General features: G+C 42.5%; 1 protein-coding gene and 1 pseudogene across 1 annotated transcript; both read left to right on the plus strand.

Annotated features, from left to right (window-relative positions):
• Window positions 1-923: 923 nt before the first annotated feature.
• On the plus strand, window positions 924-9,281 carry LOC118587675 (annotated as a pseudogene).
• A 3,922-nt stretch (window positions 9,282-13,203) lies between these two features.
• On the plus strand, window positions 13,204-14,532 carry Znf197 (zinc finger protein 197). Its single transcript, XM_036193671.1, is given in 7 exon segments — window positions 13,204-13,313; window positions 13,315-13,512; window positions 13,514-13,815; window positions 13,818-14,079; window positions 14,081-14,247; window positions 14,250-14,369; window positions 14,372-14,532. Coding segments are annotated over 7 exon segments (1,320 nt in total).
• The last annotated feature ends 123 nt before the right edge of the window (window positions 14,533-14,655 follow it).

The following is a 14,655-nucleotide window of genomic DNA, read 5'->3' on the forward strand; positions in this document are numbered from 1 at the left end:
GTTTGTGTATATTTACCAATTTTACAGATTTTTTTTTCTTGTTTTGTATCACCAACAATACCATTTCTGTTGATCACTTGATTTCTGGAGAGCTACAGCCTAAGATCTGCATAGTGAAACCTTGTTCAAAGTTATCCAAATATTTCAGTTAACATAATGAACATTTGTCAGAGAATGTTGTATAGGTCCAACACAACTACACAATTTAATCTAGCCTTCCTTTGTTAATTGAGCATTGAGATCACCCCCTACATGTGTCAGGATTAAGCTTTGCTGAACTTGGGAAAGAGCACCAGTGATCCAAGGTAAGTAGCATTGAATCTGAGCATCAGGCACTGTACAGAAACTTGAATGAGGGTTTAGGGATATAGCTTAGTGGCAGCATATTTATCTGACATGTGCCTCCAGTATCACAAAACCAACCACAATGAAAACCTTTAAATATAGTTAGACATCACAGTTCACAGTTCTGTATGAACTACTGTGGTCCCTGTCACAAGCTAAGAAACCAAGTCTTAAGTGAGATAACCTGCTCTGGCTACAGCAATATCCAGGAGGCCTCTTGGTCAGAGTGTTGGGTACAGTTTATTGTGAGTAGGTGGAAGAACTTTTGAGAATAAATCCCAAAACCATTCATGTGTATAGTTTTAGATATATCTGTCTGCAGGGCAAAGGACTTTTGTCAAAGAAAGTAGTCCATAGAGCATTGTATTCCAGAAGATTCTGTTTATTACTGGCAAGAGTCCCTTCATTTCCTCCTATAAGTTGCTTTTGGTTGTGGTATTTATCACAGAAACAGAAAGCAAAAAAAGGATACTAACTTTAGTGTTTTCTTGAGGTCTTACAGGTGGTATTCTCCATGTTCTAAGGAATATTCAAGCCCAAATAAGGGGAGTGGAAAGGGCCTTTCTTAAAAGACAATAATGACAAGAGAAAGTTGGTTCCATAATTCTCTAAGACAGGAGAATCTTGTGAAAGGGAAAAATGATACCTGGAAATGGGGAACCAGATTCCAGGGAAGCAACTCCTCTATTTGGGAAACCTCAGACCTGCATTTCAGATAGTCTCATTGCTCTGAGACATCTGGACCTCAGGAAGCTTGAACTGGCTCAGGGAACACTGCTGCAGGTGGCTGCTGGAGCTGCTGGTGTTGGGGCAGTTCCTGAGCACCCTGCCTTTCAAGCTCTGGACCTGGGTGCAGCTCCGTCACCCTGAGAATGGTGAGAAGGCTCTGGCTCTGGTAGAGGAGCTGCAGACAGATCTTGATGGAGCAGAACCCAAAGTAAGTGAGGCTGTCCATGTAGTGGGGGAAGGAAAGAATTAAGGTTGGGCTGTCGGTGATCCTGTAATTTTCCTTAATCATTGCACACTAGCAGCCTAATGCTAATTAAAGCAGGTTTGTGAGCTATTCAGAACAGTGTATGTGGGTTGAGGGTTTAAGGTCTTTGAGTCAGGTTTGAATACTCACACAAACACTGACTCCACTTTGTCCTTCAGGATGGCAGTGTTGAGTGTGGTTCCATACCTTTGGAGATGATGGTTATAAGTGTTCCCCTAAACCAGCAGTTCTCAACCTGTGGGTCTTAACACCCATGGGATTGCATATCAGATATTTACATTATGATTCATTACAGTAGAAAAAATTAGAGTTATGGAGCAGCAACAAAATAATTTTATGGTTGGGGGTCACACAACATGAGGAACTGTATTAAAGGATTGTAGCATTAGGAAGGTTGAGAACCATTGCCCTAAGCAAAAGCATATTTGTTGTTTCTGTAAGTCTGGTTGGAATAGTGATTTGGTCCTAGGGTGAGAAATGGAGTGGCACAGCAAGAATGATGCTTTCCAAACCAAGTGGTGTCTCATGATGGTAACCCCGTCACTTAGGATGCCAAGGTAGGAAGTTCACTGCAAGTTTTGGGCTATCTTGGGATACTTAAGGAGCTCCTGTCCAAAAACAAAGGATGGAAGGAGAGGGAGAAGGTGAGAGTGAGAGAGGGATGGAAGAAGAGAGAGAGAGAGAGAGAGAGAGAGAGAGAGAGAGAGAGAGAGAGAGAGAGAGAATGCTGTTTTCTAGATCTAGTGAGAGCTCCCCTGTGCACCCTCATTGGGGATTGTGCATGACAAGTGCAGAGTTGACATATGTGCTTCTGGTAAAACTTTGAATCTTTGACCTTTAGATTGGAACTTTAGCACTATTTATCATGTTTTTTTAAAAATAAGATTCATTTTTCTTAAGTGTGTGTATATGTGTTTCTGTGTAAATATATGCCACATGTATTCAGGTGCCCATGGAGGCCAGAAGGGACCGTTGGATCCTCTGAAGCAGGTATATGTGAGCCATCTGATATGGGTGTTGGGAACCAACCTTGTATCCTCTGGAAGAGCAGGAAGTGCTCTTAACCATTGAGTAATGATTCCAGCCCTATGGTTTTGTTTTTGTTTTTGTTTTTTTAAAAAAGATCATCCTATGTTTATTATGCAAAAATTCACTATGACATTCTCTTGCATATATATATTTTGTAATTTGATCTTACTCCAGTTATTTTCCTTCAACCTGTAGTTCATGAAAAACACTTGTATGCAGAAAGTTGAACCATAACTCAGACATGGCAATGGTATCAGGCATCAAGGATGGGCTTGTTTATTTTATTAAAAGTCAATAATTATAGAATCATATATCTAATTATAGATTATTAATCTACTTTCTTTCTTTCTTTCTTTCTCCCCCCCCCCCCAGACAGGGTTTCCCTGTGTAGCTTTGCACCTTTCCTGGAACTCACTTGGTAGCCCAGGCTGGCCTCAAACTCAGAGATCCACCTGCCTCTGCCTCCTGAGTGCTGGGATTAAAGGTGTGCACTACACTGCCTGGCTTAATCTACTTTCTTTTAAGAGATTAAGGAAACTGAGGTAGAAAAGCATTCCTTGGATTGCTTTAGGTCTTACAGCTAGCTGGAAGATAAACCAGATGTCTAGACACTCCTCCAGTGTTACTTCTTGTTGTTTTGAGATGTTTTGCTGTGTAGACCAAGCTGGCCTTGAATTCACTATGTACTCTACTTTGGTCTGAAACTTTTTTTTTTTAATTTATTATGTATACAGAAGAGGGCGCCAGACCTCATTACAGATGGTTGTGAGCCACCATGTGGTTGCTGGGAATTGAACTCAGGACCTCTGGAAGAACAGTCGGTGCTCTTAACCTCTGAGGCATCTCTCCAGCCCGGTCTGAAACTTTTGAACATCCTCTTGTCTCAGACTCCCAAGTGCTAGAGGTATGAGCACATGCTATCATGCCTAGCTTCCAGTGTTATTTGTAGTGAAACAACAGGGGCTAGGTAAAGGCCTAAGTGAGTAGATTTGTGAATGAACCTGATTGTGATCTAAAACAAGGTCTGAAGTTAAATCCATGCTCTTAGTTAGTGCTTCCTGCTTTCATGCCCTCCTTAACCCACATGAAGGACCAGCATCTGTTGCCATGGTTCTGACCTCCTCCTCAGGGCCAAGCTTCATTGTTGTTTGGTGTTCCCTCCTGAGGAAGTCTTTCTGATCACACAGATCTAGGTTAATGGCAGAAAGAGGCCCATAGTAGTTGAGTCCGTTTTCTAAAAGTACAAAAAACAGTTCCATTGATTTTTCTTGGTCCCATGCCACAGTCTTTGTCCAATCACTGGCTGCTCTGCAAGAAAGGGTGAGTACTCAAGGAATGGCAGGCACTACCTTCTCCCACCTCTGATGAGCCAATGGTATACAACATCCAGAACCCTCCACAAGGTATGCACCTCTCCAGGACCTTTCTGTGCCTCATCTCCCACTCCCAGGGAGTTGCATCTTCTGCCAGGTGTAAGAATCCCTAAAAATACTAGTCTTTTTAGGCTCTTCCTGCTGCTATCCCTTGTCTCTCCCTGGGTTCCTCCGTCCAGCTTGCACAGGGAAGCTACTTAGAAGAAGGCATCACTGCCTGGGGCTGACAGCTCTGAGTCTTTCTTGCTTGCCAGTTTGTAACAGATGTTAGACAAGAACAGCAATCAGCACACTTGTGGCTTCTCCCTCCTCAGAGTCTCCTGTTCCTGAAGCTTCTGCCCTTTCCTAGGAAGAGAACCCAAGAAATCAGTTAATGGTACTTATGCTTCTAACAGCCCAGCCCCAGATGCGGTTTGCACATTCATTCCTTCTGGTCTGCACTTCCCAATTGCTGTGAAGTGGCCATCTCCTTCCTAATGCTGGAGTGTCCACTAGTTCCACCATGAAATGTAGGTCTGGGCTGTGAAATCAGACTTCAAGGTCTTCTTCTCTCTCCCTAATGCCCATTCCCCATTCCATGGCCTTGCATGAATTAAAAGATGTCTTTCTGTGAGGGGAGCTCATGGGCTAAGGTGGTCTCACATGTAGTTATTTCAGGAGTTGGTCATGTTTGAGGAGGTATCAGTGTGCTTCACTTTAGAGGAATGGGCATTTCTGGATCCAATTCAGAAGGCTTTGTACTGGGATGTGATGCTGGAGAATTATGGTAATGTGACCTCTTTAGGTAAGGACTCTTCCTTCCATAATTCTCATAAACACTGACCCATCTCTCAGTCCCCAGCCCCCTCCCATAATTCTTACCTGCAGTTCATCAACCTTCTGTTGTGGTTATCATCATTATCGTCGTTATTATTGTAAATGTAGCATGCACTTTTGGAAACAAAATACTAGACAACAACTGTCAACATTTGATTTATTCTCTTTTATTTTTAAAATGAATTTGGGATTTTTCTTCCTTGATACTATTTTTTTTTAAAGATTTATAGTGTTCTGTCTGCACATATCCTTGCAGGCCAGAAGAGGGTGCCATATCTCATTACAGATGGTTGTGAGCCACCACGTGGTTGCTGGGAATTGAACTCAGGACCTTTGGAAGAGTAAGCAGTGCTCTTAACCTCTGAGCCATCTCTCCAGGCCCCACTTGATACTATTTTTACACTGTTCAAGTACATGTGGATTTATAAAGTTGATCTCATGATATTACATTTTTCAAGTATTCTTTATTGCCACCTAATTTGTACAGTAAATTAGTCATTTCCTTGTTTAAAAAAATATTTACAGGGTTGGGGATTTAGCTCAGTGGTAGAGCGCTTGCCTAGCAAGCACAAGGCCCTGGGTTCGGTCCTCAGCTCTGAAAAAAAAGTATTTACTTATTATTTAGTTTCCTGTTTTGTTTTGTTTTTGAGCTAGGGTCTCTCCTGTCTGTAGACTAGCCTGACCTGGGACTTACAGAGATCCTCCTGCCTCTGCCTCCTGAGTAATGAGACTAAAGGTGTATATCACCATGCCTGATTAAAACTTGAGTATTTCATATAATAATTTTGTATCTAGCAACCTTCTAATTTTATTGTCTATAGCAATTTACACCATGTAGTTTTACAAGTATGAAAATACAGTATCTCAGTAGTGATGCTGTAGTAACTCAAATATTCTCTAAGTTTTAAACTTTGAAGCATATCACCAAACTGCTTTTTACTAGTGAAATTTCAATTTGATGCCCCACAAAAATGCATAAGAAGATCTACTCCCTGTAAGTGCTTGTGATTTTACTGGTGTTAAATTAAGGCTTTATTAGGTAAATGTACAATAGGAATTTCTGTTTTCCTTTCTGATTATTCTCTTTAGAATAATACTGGTCATTTTATTCCTATTTGTGCCTTTTCTACTATTTTCTTTGATATAATTGCTTTTCCTTTGTAAAATGTTGTGCTTCTTTTATTCTGTTTGTTTGCTTTTCAATGTTGTTTATGATTTTTTTCTTAAGCCTTAGAATTTTTTTTTTTTAGAGTTTAGTACATTTGAGGCTTGAGAGATGGCTCAGTGGTTAAGAGCATTTGGTTTTGTTTGTTTGTTAGTTTGTTTGTTTTGTGGAGGACCCAGGGTCCATTCCCAGCACCTATATGACTTTTTATAGCCATTTATAACTCCAGGTACAGTGGGATCCCCTGTCTCAGAAAATCATGTGAAGAATGATTGAAGAGGATACCTGATGCTGACCTCTGGCCTCCACATACACTCGCACATAGGCATGTAGAAGTGTCCCCACAGAAATGTTTATTGGTTCATTTATAATATCCTGTCAGTGTGGCATTCAACTTTGTACCTCATTTTTGTAAAAGTTTCTCTTTGTTATATACATATAAAATTATATCCCTGAGGGGCTGGTAAGATGGCTCAGTAGTTAGGAGCACTACTACTCTTCCAGAGGACTCAGGTTTGATTCTCAGCACTCACCTGGTAGCTAACAACAACCTGTAACTTCAGTTTCAGGATATTCAATGCCTTCTTCCAGCCTCTGTGGGAACTAGGCATGCATGAGGTGCACAGACATGCATGCAGACAAAACATCCATTCACATAAATAAATCTAAAAAATGTTTTTAAAGTATATCCTCATTAATAGATCACCTGCCTACCATGTGCAAGCCCCTGGGTTCCATCCCTGCACTGCAAAAATGAGTAAATAAACACATGCTGCATGTATCCTTATAGCAGGTTTTTAAGCCATTTAATGATTTTGTTCTCAAACTAGATGTCATAGCACATGCCTGTAATAGTGCACTTGGGAATCTAAAACAAGAGAACTGTGAGTTCAGCACCATGCTGGGCTACATAGCAAGATGAGAGAGAGAAACTGAGAGACAGACAGACTGTCACGGTGGTGCTACACTGTAGTTCCAGAGCCTAGGAGACAGATGGACAGGGAACTCATGAGTTTGAGGCTATCCTGATCTACACAGTAAATTTATGGCCATTTAAGCTACTATAGGGAGACCCTGTCTCAAAAGAAGCATGGACTGAGGGTGTGCCTCAGTGGTAGAATGCTTGCCTAGCATATGTGAAGCCCTGGGTTCCAAATCTAGCAGCAGAGAAAAAAACAGCAAATTATCTTTTAAAAAATATAACAATTTAATAACTTTGCATTTAATTTATTTTACCAGAATGGGATACCATTACTGAGAATGAGGAGGTGACATCAAAGCTGAGTATTTTCCAAAGAGCAGACTATAAAAAAGGAACATCAAGCCAGGCAGTGGTGGCGCAGCCTGTAATCCCAGCACTTGGGAGGCAGAGGCAGGCAGATCTTTGTGAGTTCGAGGCCAGCCTGGTCTACAGAATATGATCCAGGAAAGGTGCAAAGCTACAGAGAAACCCTGTCTTGAAACAAAAAGAACATTAAAAAGACTTCATTATGGTGATATTTTATTTGTGCTGAAATGTGATTTTATTTGTATGTTAATAAAGTTTGCCTGGAGATCAGAGGTCATAGCGAGCCATAACCAGAGTCAGGCTGTGGTTATACACGCCCTTAATCCAATCACATGGCAGTCAGAGTCTCTGTGTGGTCAAGGACACAGCCTGGGTGGTGACACAAACCTTTAATCCCAGTAAAAACCATAGAGACCTGGAGGTCTGTATAGACAGGCAGTGACAAGGAAGTCATGTGGTTTGGTTTAGAGCCAATTAGAAGGCAGAACAGAAAGGCAATAACAAGACAAGTCAGACAAGAAGAAACTCTCTTTCTGGGGGAGCTACTTCTGGTAGCTAAAATTAGTCATGGCTATTGCTCTGATCTCTTTGGCTGTTTCCTCTGTATTTGGCTGTGCTTCTTTTCTTCTTCTTCTTCTTCTTCTTCTTCTTCTTCTTCTTCTTCTTCTTCTTCTTCTTCTTTTGGTTTTTTGAGACAGGCTTTCTCTGTGTAGCTTTGCACCTTTCCTGGAACTCACTCAAGCCCAGGCTGGCCTCGAACTCACAGAGATCCGCCTGCCTCTGCCTCCCAAGTGCTGGGATTAAAGGCATGCCTTACCACCGCCCGGCTGTGTTTCTTATTTACTAAGACTGTTTAGAATTTCGTCTACACTTCGAGAACATATTTCCCATGTCTTTGATTTTGAAAAAGAGTGTAAATGGCAAGTTTTAACAAGTCAGTCAGAAAATGAAACCAGGGAAAGAGTAGATATAGTGAAGGAAGGTTCCCTTTGTGAATGTGAATGAGAGAAGAAAAAGACCCCACAAGAAAAACGAGTGGAGGGAATTTGAAGAAAACTTGACCTTGGATTGAGCTACTTGTGGATGTTTAATAGTCACTGAAGAAAAGAAGCTTTATATTATTAATATATGTTATAAACATTTTAGTAAAATCTCCCATTGTTGTGGTAGCGCTCGCTCTACCACCACCCATTTACCATGTCCGAGCGAGGGGCTGTGGATAAAAAAAAAGAGAGAGAGACAAAAGACAGCGGGTCATACGTGCCAAAGGATGCTGAATGCCATTTATTGAAGAAGGGAGGAAACCTTTGAGTCTGGAATGGTAGAAACCCAGATAAATAAGCTACATAAATTTAGCCTAGAGCTACATAAGCAGCAATTCTCTGCTGCAGCAGATGACTGGTGGAGATCATCCATCTTCTCCCTCTTGATGCTTCTTGCAGGACCATTATTCAGCATTTTGTTATTTGTAACTTTGGGTCCCTTTATAATTGGCAGGCTAATCCGATTCATAGAAAAACAGATAGACTCCCTGGCATCAAAACCTACACTGGTTCATTATCATTGGCTCGAAATGATGAATCGAGGATGTGATCCCTATGATATTTCTCAGTCCTCTTCTCCTTTAGGAGCAGCATGAAGTCCGAACCTATGCTTATTGGCATCAGCCGGTATGGACACCGCTGGGTGCAAGGCCAAGCACTGCAGGGGAAGGATGATTTAATAGCCCTTGGTTTGGATTCCCTGAGAGACAAACCTGACTTGCATAGAGGTTGGTATCTAGAGGCACCAAAATGCCTAAGTCCTCTCCTCTCCAAAAGGTACCCTTTTTCTCAAGCCTGAAGTGGCTCCAGGAGGAGTCAGGTCAATGTCTCCCCCAGCTGGTTAAGGTCCACCACCATTCAGGTGGGCACACTCCCTCATAAAATAAAATAAAATAAAGGGAGGAGACACAGGGGCAGGCAAGCCAGGCTGTGTTGCTCCTATGAGAAGCATGGTTTTATTTACAGCTCTAAGATCCTGTAACAGCCTCCATTTTCCTGACTTCTTTTTAATAACAAATATAGGTGTGTTCTAAGGTGAAGTGGAAGGGATGATATGTCCAGCATCTAACTGTTCCTTAACTAATGCATTCACAGCCTCCAATTTTTCTATAGCAAGGGGCCACTGTTCCACCCATATAGGTTATCACTTTTCTAAGTGATTTTTATCGGTTGTATTATTGAAGGCTGCTGTGCAGTGACCCCTATGGAAAAGAATTTAATCCTTTAGTATCCCTAGAACATCTAGTAACACAGCTTTTGTTTGCCACAGGTAGTGGATCTCCTTGCAACATTTTCCCTAAGCCTCTGCCTGGGCAGGAGCCCTGGCTCTTCAGCATCTGTCGTACAGGCTGTGTAGTAAGCACTGCCCCCATACCATCTAACACATCCCGTGCCCACAAGTTCACTGGAATGTCAGGAGCCCTGGCTCTTCAGCATCTGTTTTACAGGCTGTGTACACTGCTCCCATTCCATCTAACACATCCTGTCCCCACAAGTTCACTGGAATATCAGGAAGCACAAAGGGTTGAAAAGTTCCTGCATGAATTTCCTCATCCTTCCAATTTAAGAGCAGCCTGCTCTGTAACGGCATCTGAGCTGTGCCGATACCTTGTAGGTTAGAGGTGGAATTTTTAAGGGGCCAACCTTTGGGCCAATGTTTTACAGAGATAACTGAAGTGTCAACACCAGTATCTAAAAGACCCTGAAAATCACGATCATTAATTTTTAAATTTAGCATGGGTCTTTGTTCTGAGGTGGAAACCCAGCAGGCTAGAGGGCCTGTAGAGCCAAATCCACCCTCACCTCTATGTGGTTTAAGAAAAGGATTATTAGTTTGGAAGCGAAGCATCAAAAGCAATTGTGTTGTGCAAGCACCCTGGGGAATAACTGTTACCCCCTTACCAGCCTCAACCATGATCTTAATTTCACCTTCAGAGTCTTCATCTATCACTCCTGGAATTACTCTAATACCTTGCATAAGAGCACTGCTCCTGCAAAAAATCAGGCCTAAAGACCCTGTGGGTAGTGGGCCCATGACTCCAGTACCAAGAGCCTGGGAGCCCATCTGAGGTGTTAATACTACTCTGGTGGAGGTGCAGAGGCCAATCCTGCACTTCCAGGGGTGCCTCTGATAAGGTATTGGACAGAAAGGGATTCCTTCGAGGAATGAACTTGATGGGATGGTGGGAAACTGAGGTCTGGACAGGTGTATCCAGGGCTCCGTACACCCTTCTGTGGGAGGTCCGGAGCGGACCCCGCAGCCCGTTTCCCAAAGGTGGTAACAGATTTCTCTGAGCATCAACTTTAGATCGGCAATCATTACTCCAATGACCCCCCTTTTGACATCGGGGGCAAAATCCCGGTGTTTTTGCCACTGCTTGGGCTTGAGGACAATTTTTCTTAACATGACCTTGCTGACCACATCCAAAACAGGTTTTTTGGCAGATTCCTCCAGAATTATTCTTCCTAATGGCTGAAGCCATTACCTGTCCCATGATGTGATGCCCATCTATATCTCTACATAGTTTAAGATAATCATTTAAGCTCTTATTTTTATGAGGCCTAATGGCCTCTTTGCAATATTTATTGGTATTTTCAAAGGCCAATTTCTTTACTATAGGCATGGCTTGATCAACATCCCCAAATACTCTCCCTGCTAATTGAAGCAGGCGATCTACAAATTCTGCAAATGGTTCTAATGGCCCCTGAATGACTTTAGATAGTTGTTCAACAGCAGCTTTATTGGGCAGCCCTTTCCATGCCCTGGTAGTGGCTACACTAATCTGAGCATAAACTGCGGGATCATACAAAATCTGTGCTTGTAAAGTGACATACTGCCTCGCACCCATGAGCATCTCAAGATTATGAGCTGGAAAGCCTGCAGCAGCATTTCTGTTAGCTGTAGTTTGACAATGTTCTTGAAACTCACTCCTCCAAATTAAATAATCTTCCCCCAGAGAGAGCAGCACGACACAACTGCATCCAATCATTAGGGGTACAATTTAAGGCAGAAAAAGATTCATGTATAACTGAGGTAAAAGGAGCATGGGGCCCATATGACATTACAGCTTCCTTAAGATGTTTGATGCTTTTAAAATCTATCGGATTGTGTTCCCTTTGAATCTGACCTTGAGCATTTTGAGTCTCTATAACCGGGTAAGCAACTCCCCCAGTTAACCCCTCTATGGGTGCTGAAGGAAGGACCTCTGTGTTGCAAGGGTTACGGGCTGGAAGTCTATCCTTGTAAGAATTCTTCTGTGATTTCCCTCTTAAGCACCTAGTATCTTTTTCTAATCTGACTTCTGTAGATGTAACCGTCTTGTTAAATAAGAAACATAGAACCAGTTGCAGAGTTAAAAACCACGAGGTCAGAGCAAGAGCGGAAAACCTTACCCTTCACTGCTTCTGCTGTCCTTAGTCTCCACAGGATACCTACTTCTGTGAGTCCTGTCTTTTTTATAGATTTTCTGTTCTGTTTTCTCATTGGTTGTAAACCCAGCCACATGACCTCCTCGTCACTGCCTGTTTGTACAGACCTCCAGGTCTTCTATGGTTGGTATTGAGATTAAATGTGTGTGTCTGCCATGCTGCCTGTGTCCTTGAACACAGAGAGATCTACCTAGCTCTGCCTCCCAAGTGCTGGGATTAAAGGCGTGCACCACTACCACCCAGCTTCTGCTCTGGCTTGCTCTGACCTCAAGGCAACTTTATTAACATACAAATAAAATCACATTTCAATACAAATAAAATATCACTGTAGACTTCTACATCATCACCCTCTGAAGATGACTGCAGAATCAGAAACACTGGAAGTTTGAAGGGATCTGAGAGCCTCCTCTATCTGGGACTCCTCCAACACAGCTTTAGCTTCAGTTAATTGTTCTTGAACCTTAACATCATCACTGAGCAATGCATCTTTAACCAAGCGCCACAAAGAAAAGGTAGCTAAGGATATGGAATCAGGCCCTTCTTTATGCCAATATTTTTGTAAGTCAATCTTAACCTGTTCCCAATCTTGTATATTAAATCCTCCAGAGACCAGAAACCAAGGACTAACATTCTGGAGGATTTGAACAGAACCTTTAGCCATCTTGCTCTTAATCACGGTGCCTTGCCACCTCAGCAGTCCAATTAACTGTTCCTCGAGGAGTGACTGCTGAAAGGCCATTGTAAGGGAAACAAGGCCCCCCCACTAGCTCTGCTAATTGTAGATTCAGTGGAAAATATTGCACTCTGCCCCCACACCCCATACCAGAAAGTTAGCCTATCATGCTGTGCTAACAGGATGCTTGCAAGATAACCGCCTGCGGTTGTGCTTGCAAGATAAATTGCTTGAGAAGAATGCTTGCCAAATAACCCCTTCCTAGATAAGCTTGGAATTCGTTTACCCACCCAGACTCTGAGAAAGACCGAGGAGACATCTGGCCTCCAGATGTCTGCACTCTGGATGACCCCGCTCCCCTGCCCTGATAGAACCGCCTCATAAAAGGCCTGCGAGCCTTAGACTCGGGGTCACCAGTTACTTCTCGTGCTGGTGGCCCATGAGCTCGTGCTAAATAAAGCTTCTTTTGTGACCTGATATCAGAGTGAAGCTCTCTGTTTTGGACGCCGACCCTAACACTGCGAGCTAGATGCACCCATATCAATTCACCCTTCTCTTCTCTTTTTTATTCTTTAAATTGCTGGCACCAGACTTACCCAGGTGTCCATCAGCAATGTCCCTTCTTTGTCAGATCTCGGTGGGACCTCCATTTATTGCCGTAGTGCCCGAGCTACCACCACCCATTTACCATGTCAGCGAGGGGCTGTGGATCAAAAAAAAAAAAAAAGAGACAAAAGACAGTGGGTCATATGAGCCAAAGGATGCCGAATGCTGTTTATTGAAGAAGGGAGGAAACCTTAAATACAGGCTTACAGCACAATGGAAGAACCCCTGGAGGGCAGAAGTTCGCTACTGAATGTTCTACATTCTTACATCTAAGCTGCTTACACCAAATGCAGGATACACAGACAAAGAACCTCTGGTGAACATTCAGGAGGGTGGAGACTGGCAGGGAATCAGCATAGGGAGGACATCTGGTCAAAGTCAGCAAGCCAAGCGGGGTGGCAGTTACCCAACTTGGGAGTTCCAGGGCCCTACATCCCATCTTATGAACCATCAAAGAATCCACAATGGTGAGAAATTTCATAAATGTAAGGGGTGTGGGAAAGGCTTTATTTGGTGCTCAAGCCTTCTAATGCACTTACGGAACCATTCTGGGGGAACCTCTCAAATGCAATGAATGTGGGAAAGCATTTTCTCAAAGTGCTTATCTTCTAAACCACCAGAGAATTCACACCAGGGAGAAACCATATAAATGTAAGGAGTGTGGAAAGGGCTTCTACAGACACTCAGGCCTTTTTATACATCTACGACACCATTAAGGGGAGAAACCATATAAATGTGATGAATGTGGTGAGGTTTTCTAAGAATGCTTACCTTATTGACCACCAGAGGCCCCACAAAGGGAAAGAACCTTATAAATGCAACAAATGTCAAAAAGCTTCCATTCTCAAGAGCCTTATTCTGCATCACAGAATCCACTCTGGGGAAAAACCCTATAAATATGATGAATGTGGGAAAATATTTGCTTAAACCACCTACCTTGTTGACCATCAGTGACTTTAGAGTGCAGAGAACCCTTAAAAATGTAAGGAATGTGGAAAAATTTTCATTTGAAGCAAAAGCCTCCTTTTACACCAGTGAGTCCACACAGAGAAGAAAACTTTGGTTGTAAGAAATGTGGGAAGATTTTCAGTTCTGAGTCAAATCTCATTGACCATAAAAGGATGCACAACAGAGGGAAACCTTTCAAATGCAATGATTATGGCAAAGACTTTACTTAGGGTGCTTCCCTGTTTGACCATCAGAAACTCCACAATGGAGAAAAGCCCTATGAATATAATCAGTGTGGGAAAGTTTTTATTCTGAAGAAAAGCCTCATTTAGCATCAAAGGTTCCCTATTGGAGAGAATCTCTATGAATGCAGACTGTGGTAAAGTATTTGGATTCAACAGACACCTTCTTGACCATGAGAGACTCTATAATGTGGAGAAGCCATATGAATGTGGAGAGTGTGGGAAAACCTTTATTATGAGCAGAAGTTCCATGGTCCATCAGAAACTCCATACCCAGGAGAAAGCTTACTGTGGGAATGCTTGCTTGTACATCAGAGAATCCACACTGGAGAAAAGCCTTTTGAATGTAGCGAATGTGGAAGAGCTGTTAGTTCAAACAGGAACCTCATTGAACATAAGAGAATCCATGGTGGTGAGAAGCTTGTGAATGCAATGGATATGGAAAGTGCTTCATTCTGAAGAAAAGCCTCATTGAGCATTAAAAGATTCACACAAGGCAGAAATCCTACAAGTGCAATGACTGTGGAAAAGTCTTCAGTTACCACTCAAACCTGATAGCCTTTGAGAATCTACACTGGTGAGGAGCCCTATGAGTGTAATGAGGGAAAGGCTTTACCTGCAACTGAAACCTTATTGAACATCAGAGGATTCACAGTGGGGAAAAAAACTTATGAATGTCATTTATGCAGAAAAGTCCTTACCTC

This window comes from Onychomys torridus, chromosome 7 (genome assembly GCF_903995425.1).
Source record: "Onychomys torridus chromosome 7, mOncTor1.1, whole genome shotgun sequence".
In the NCBI taxonomy this organism is placed as follows: Eukaryota; Metazoa; Chordata; class Mammalia; order Rodentia; family Cricetidae; genus Onychomys; species Onychomys torridus.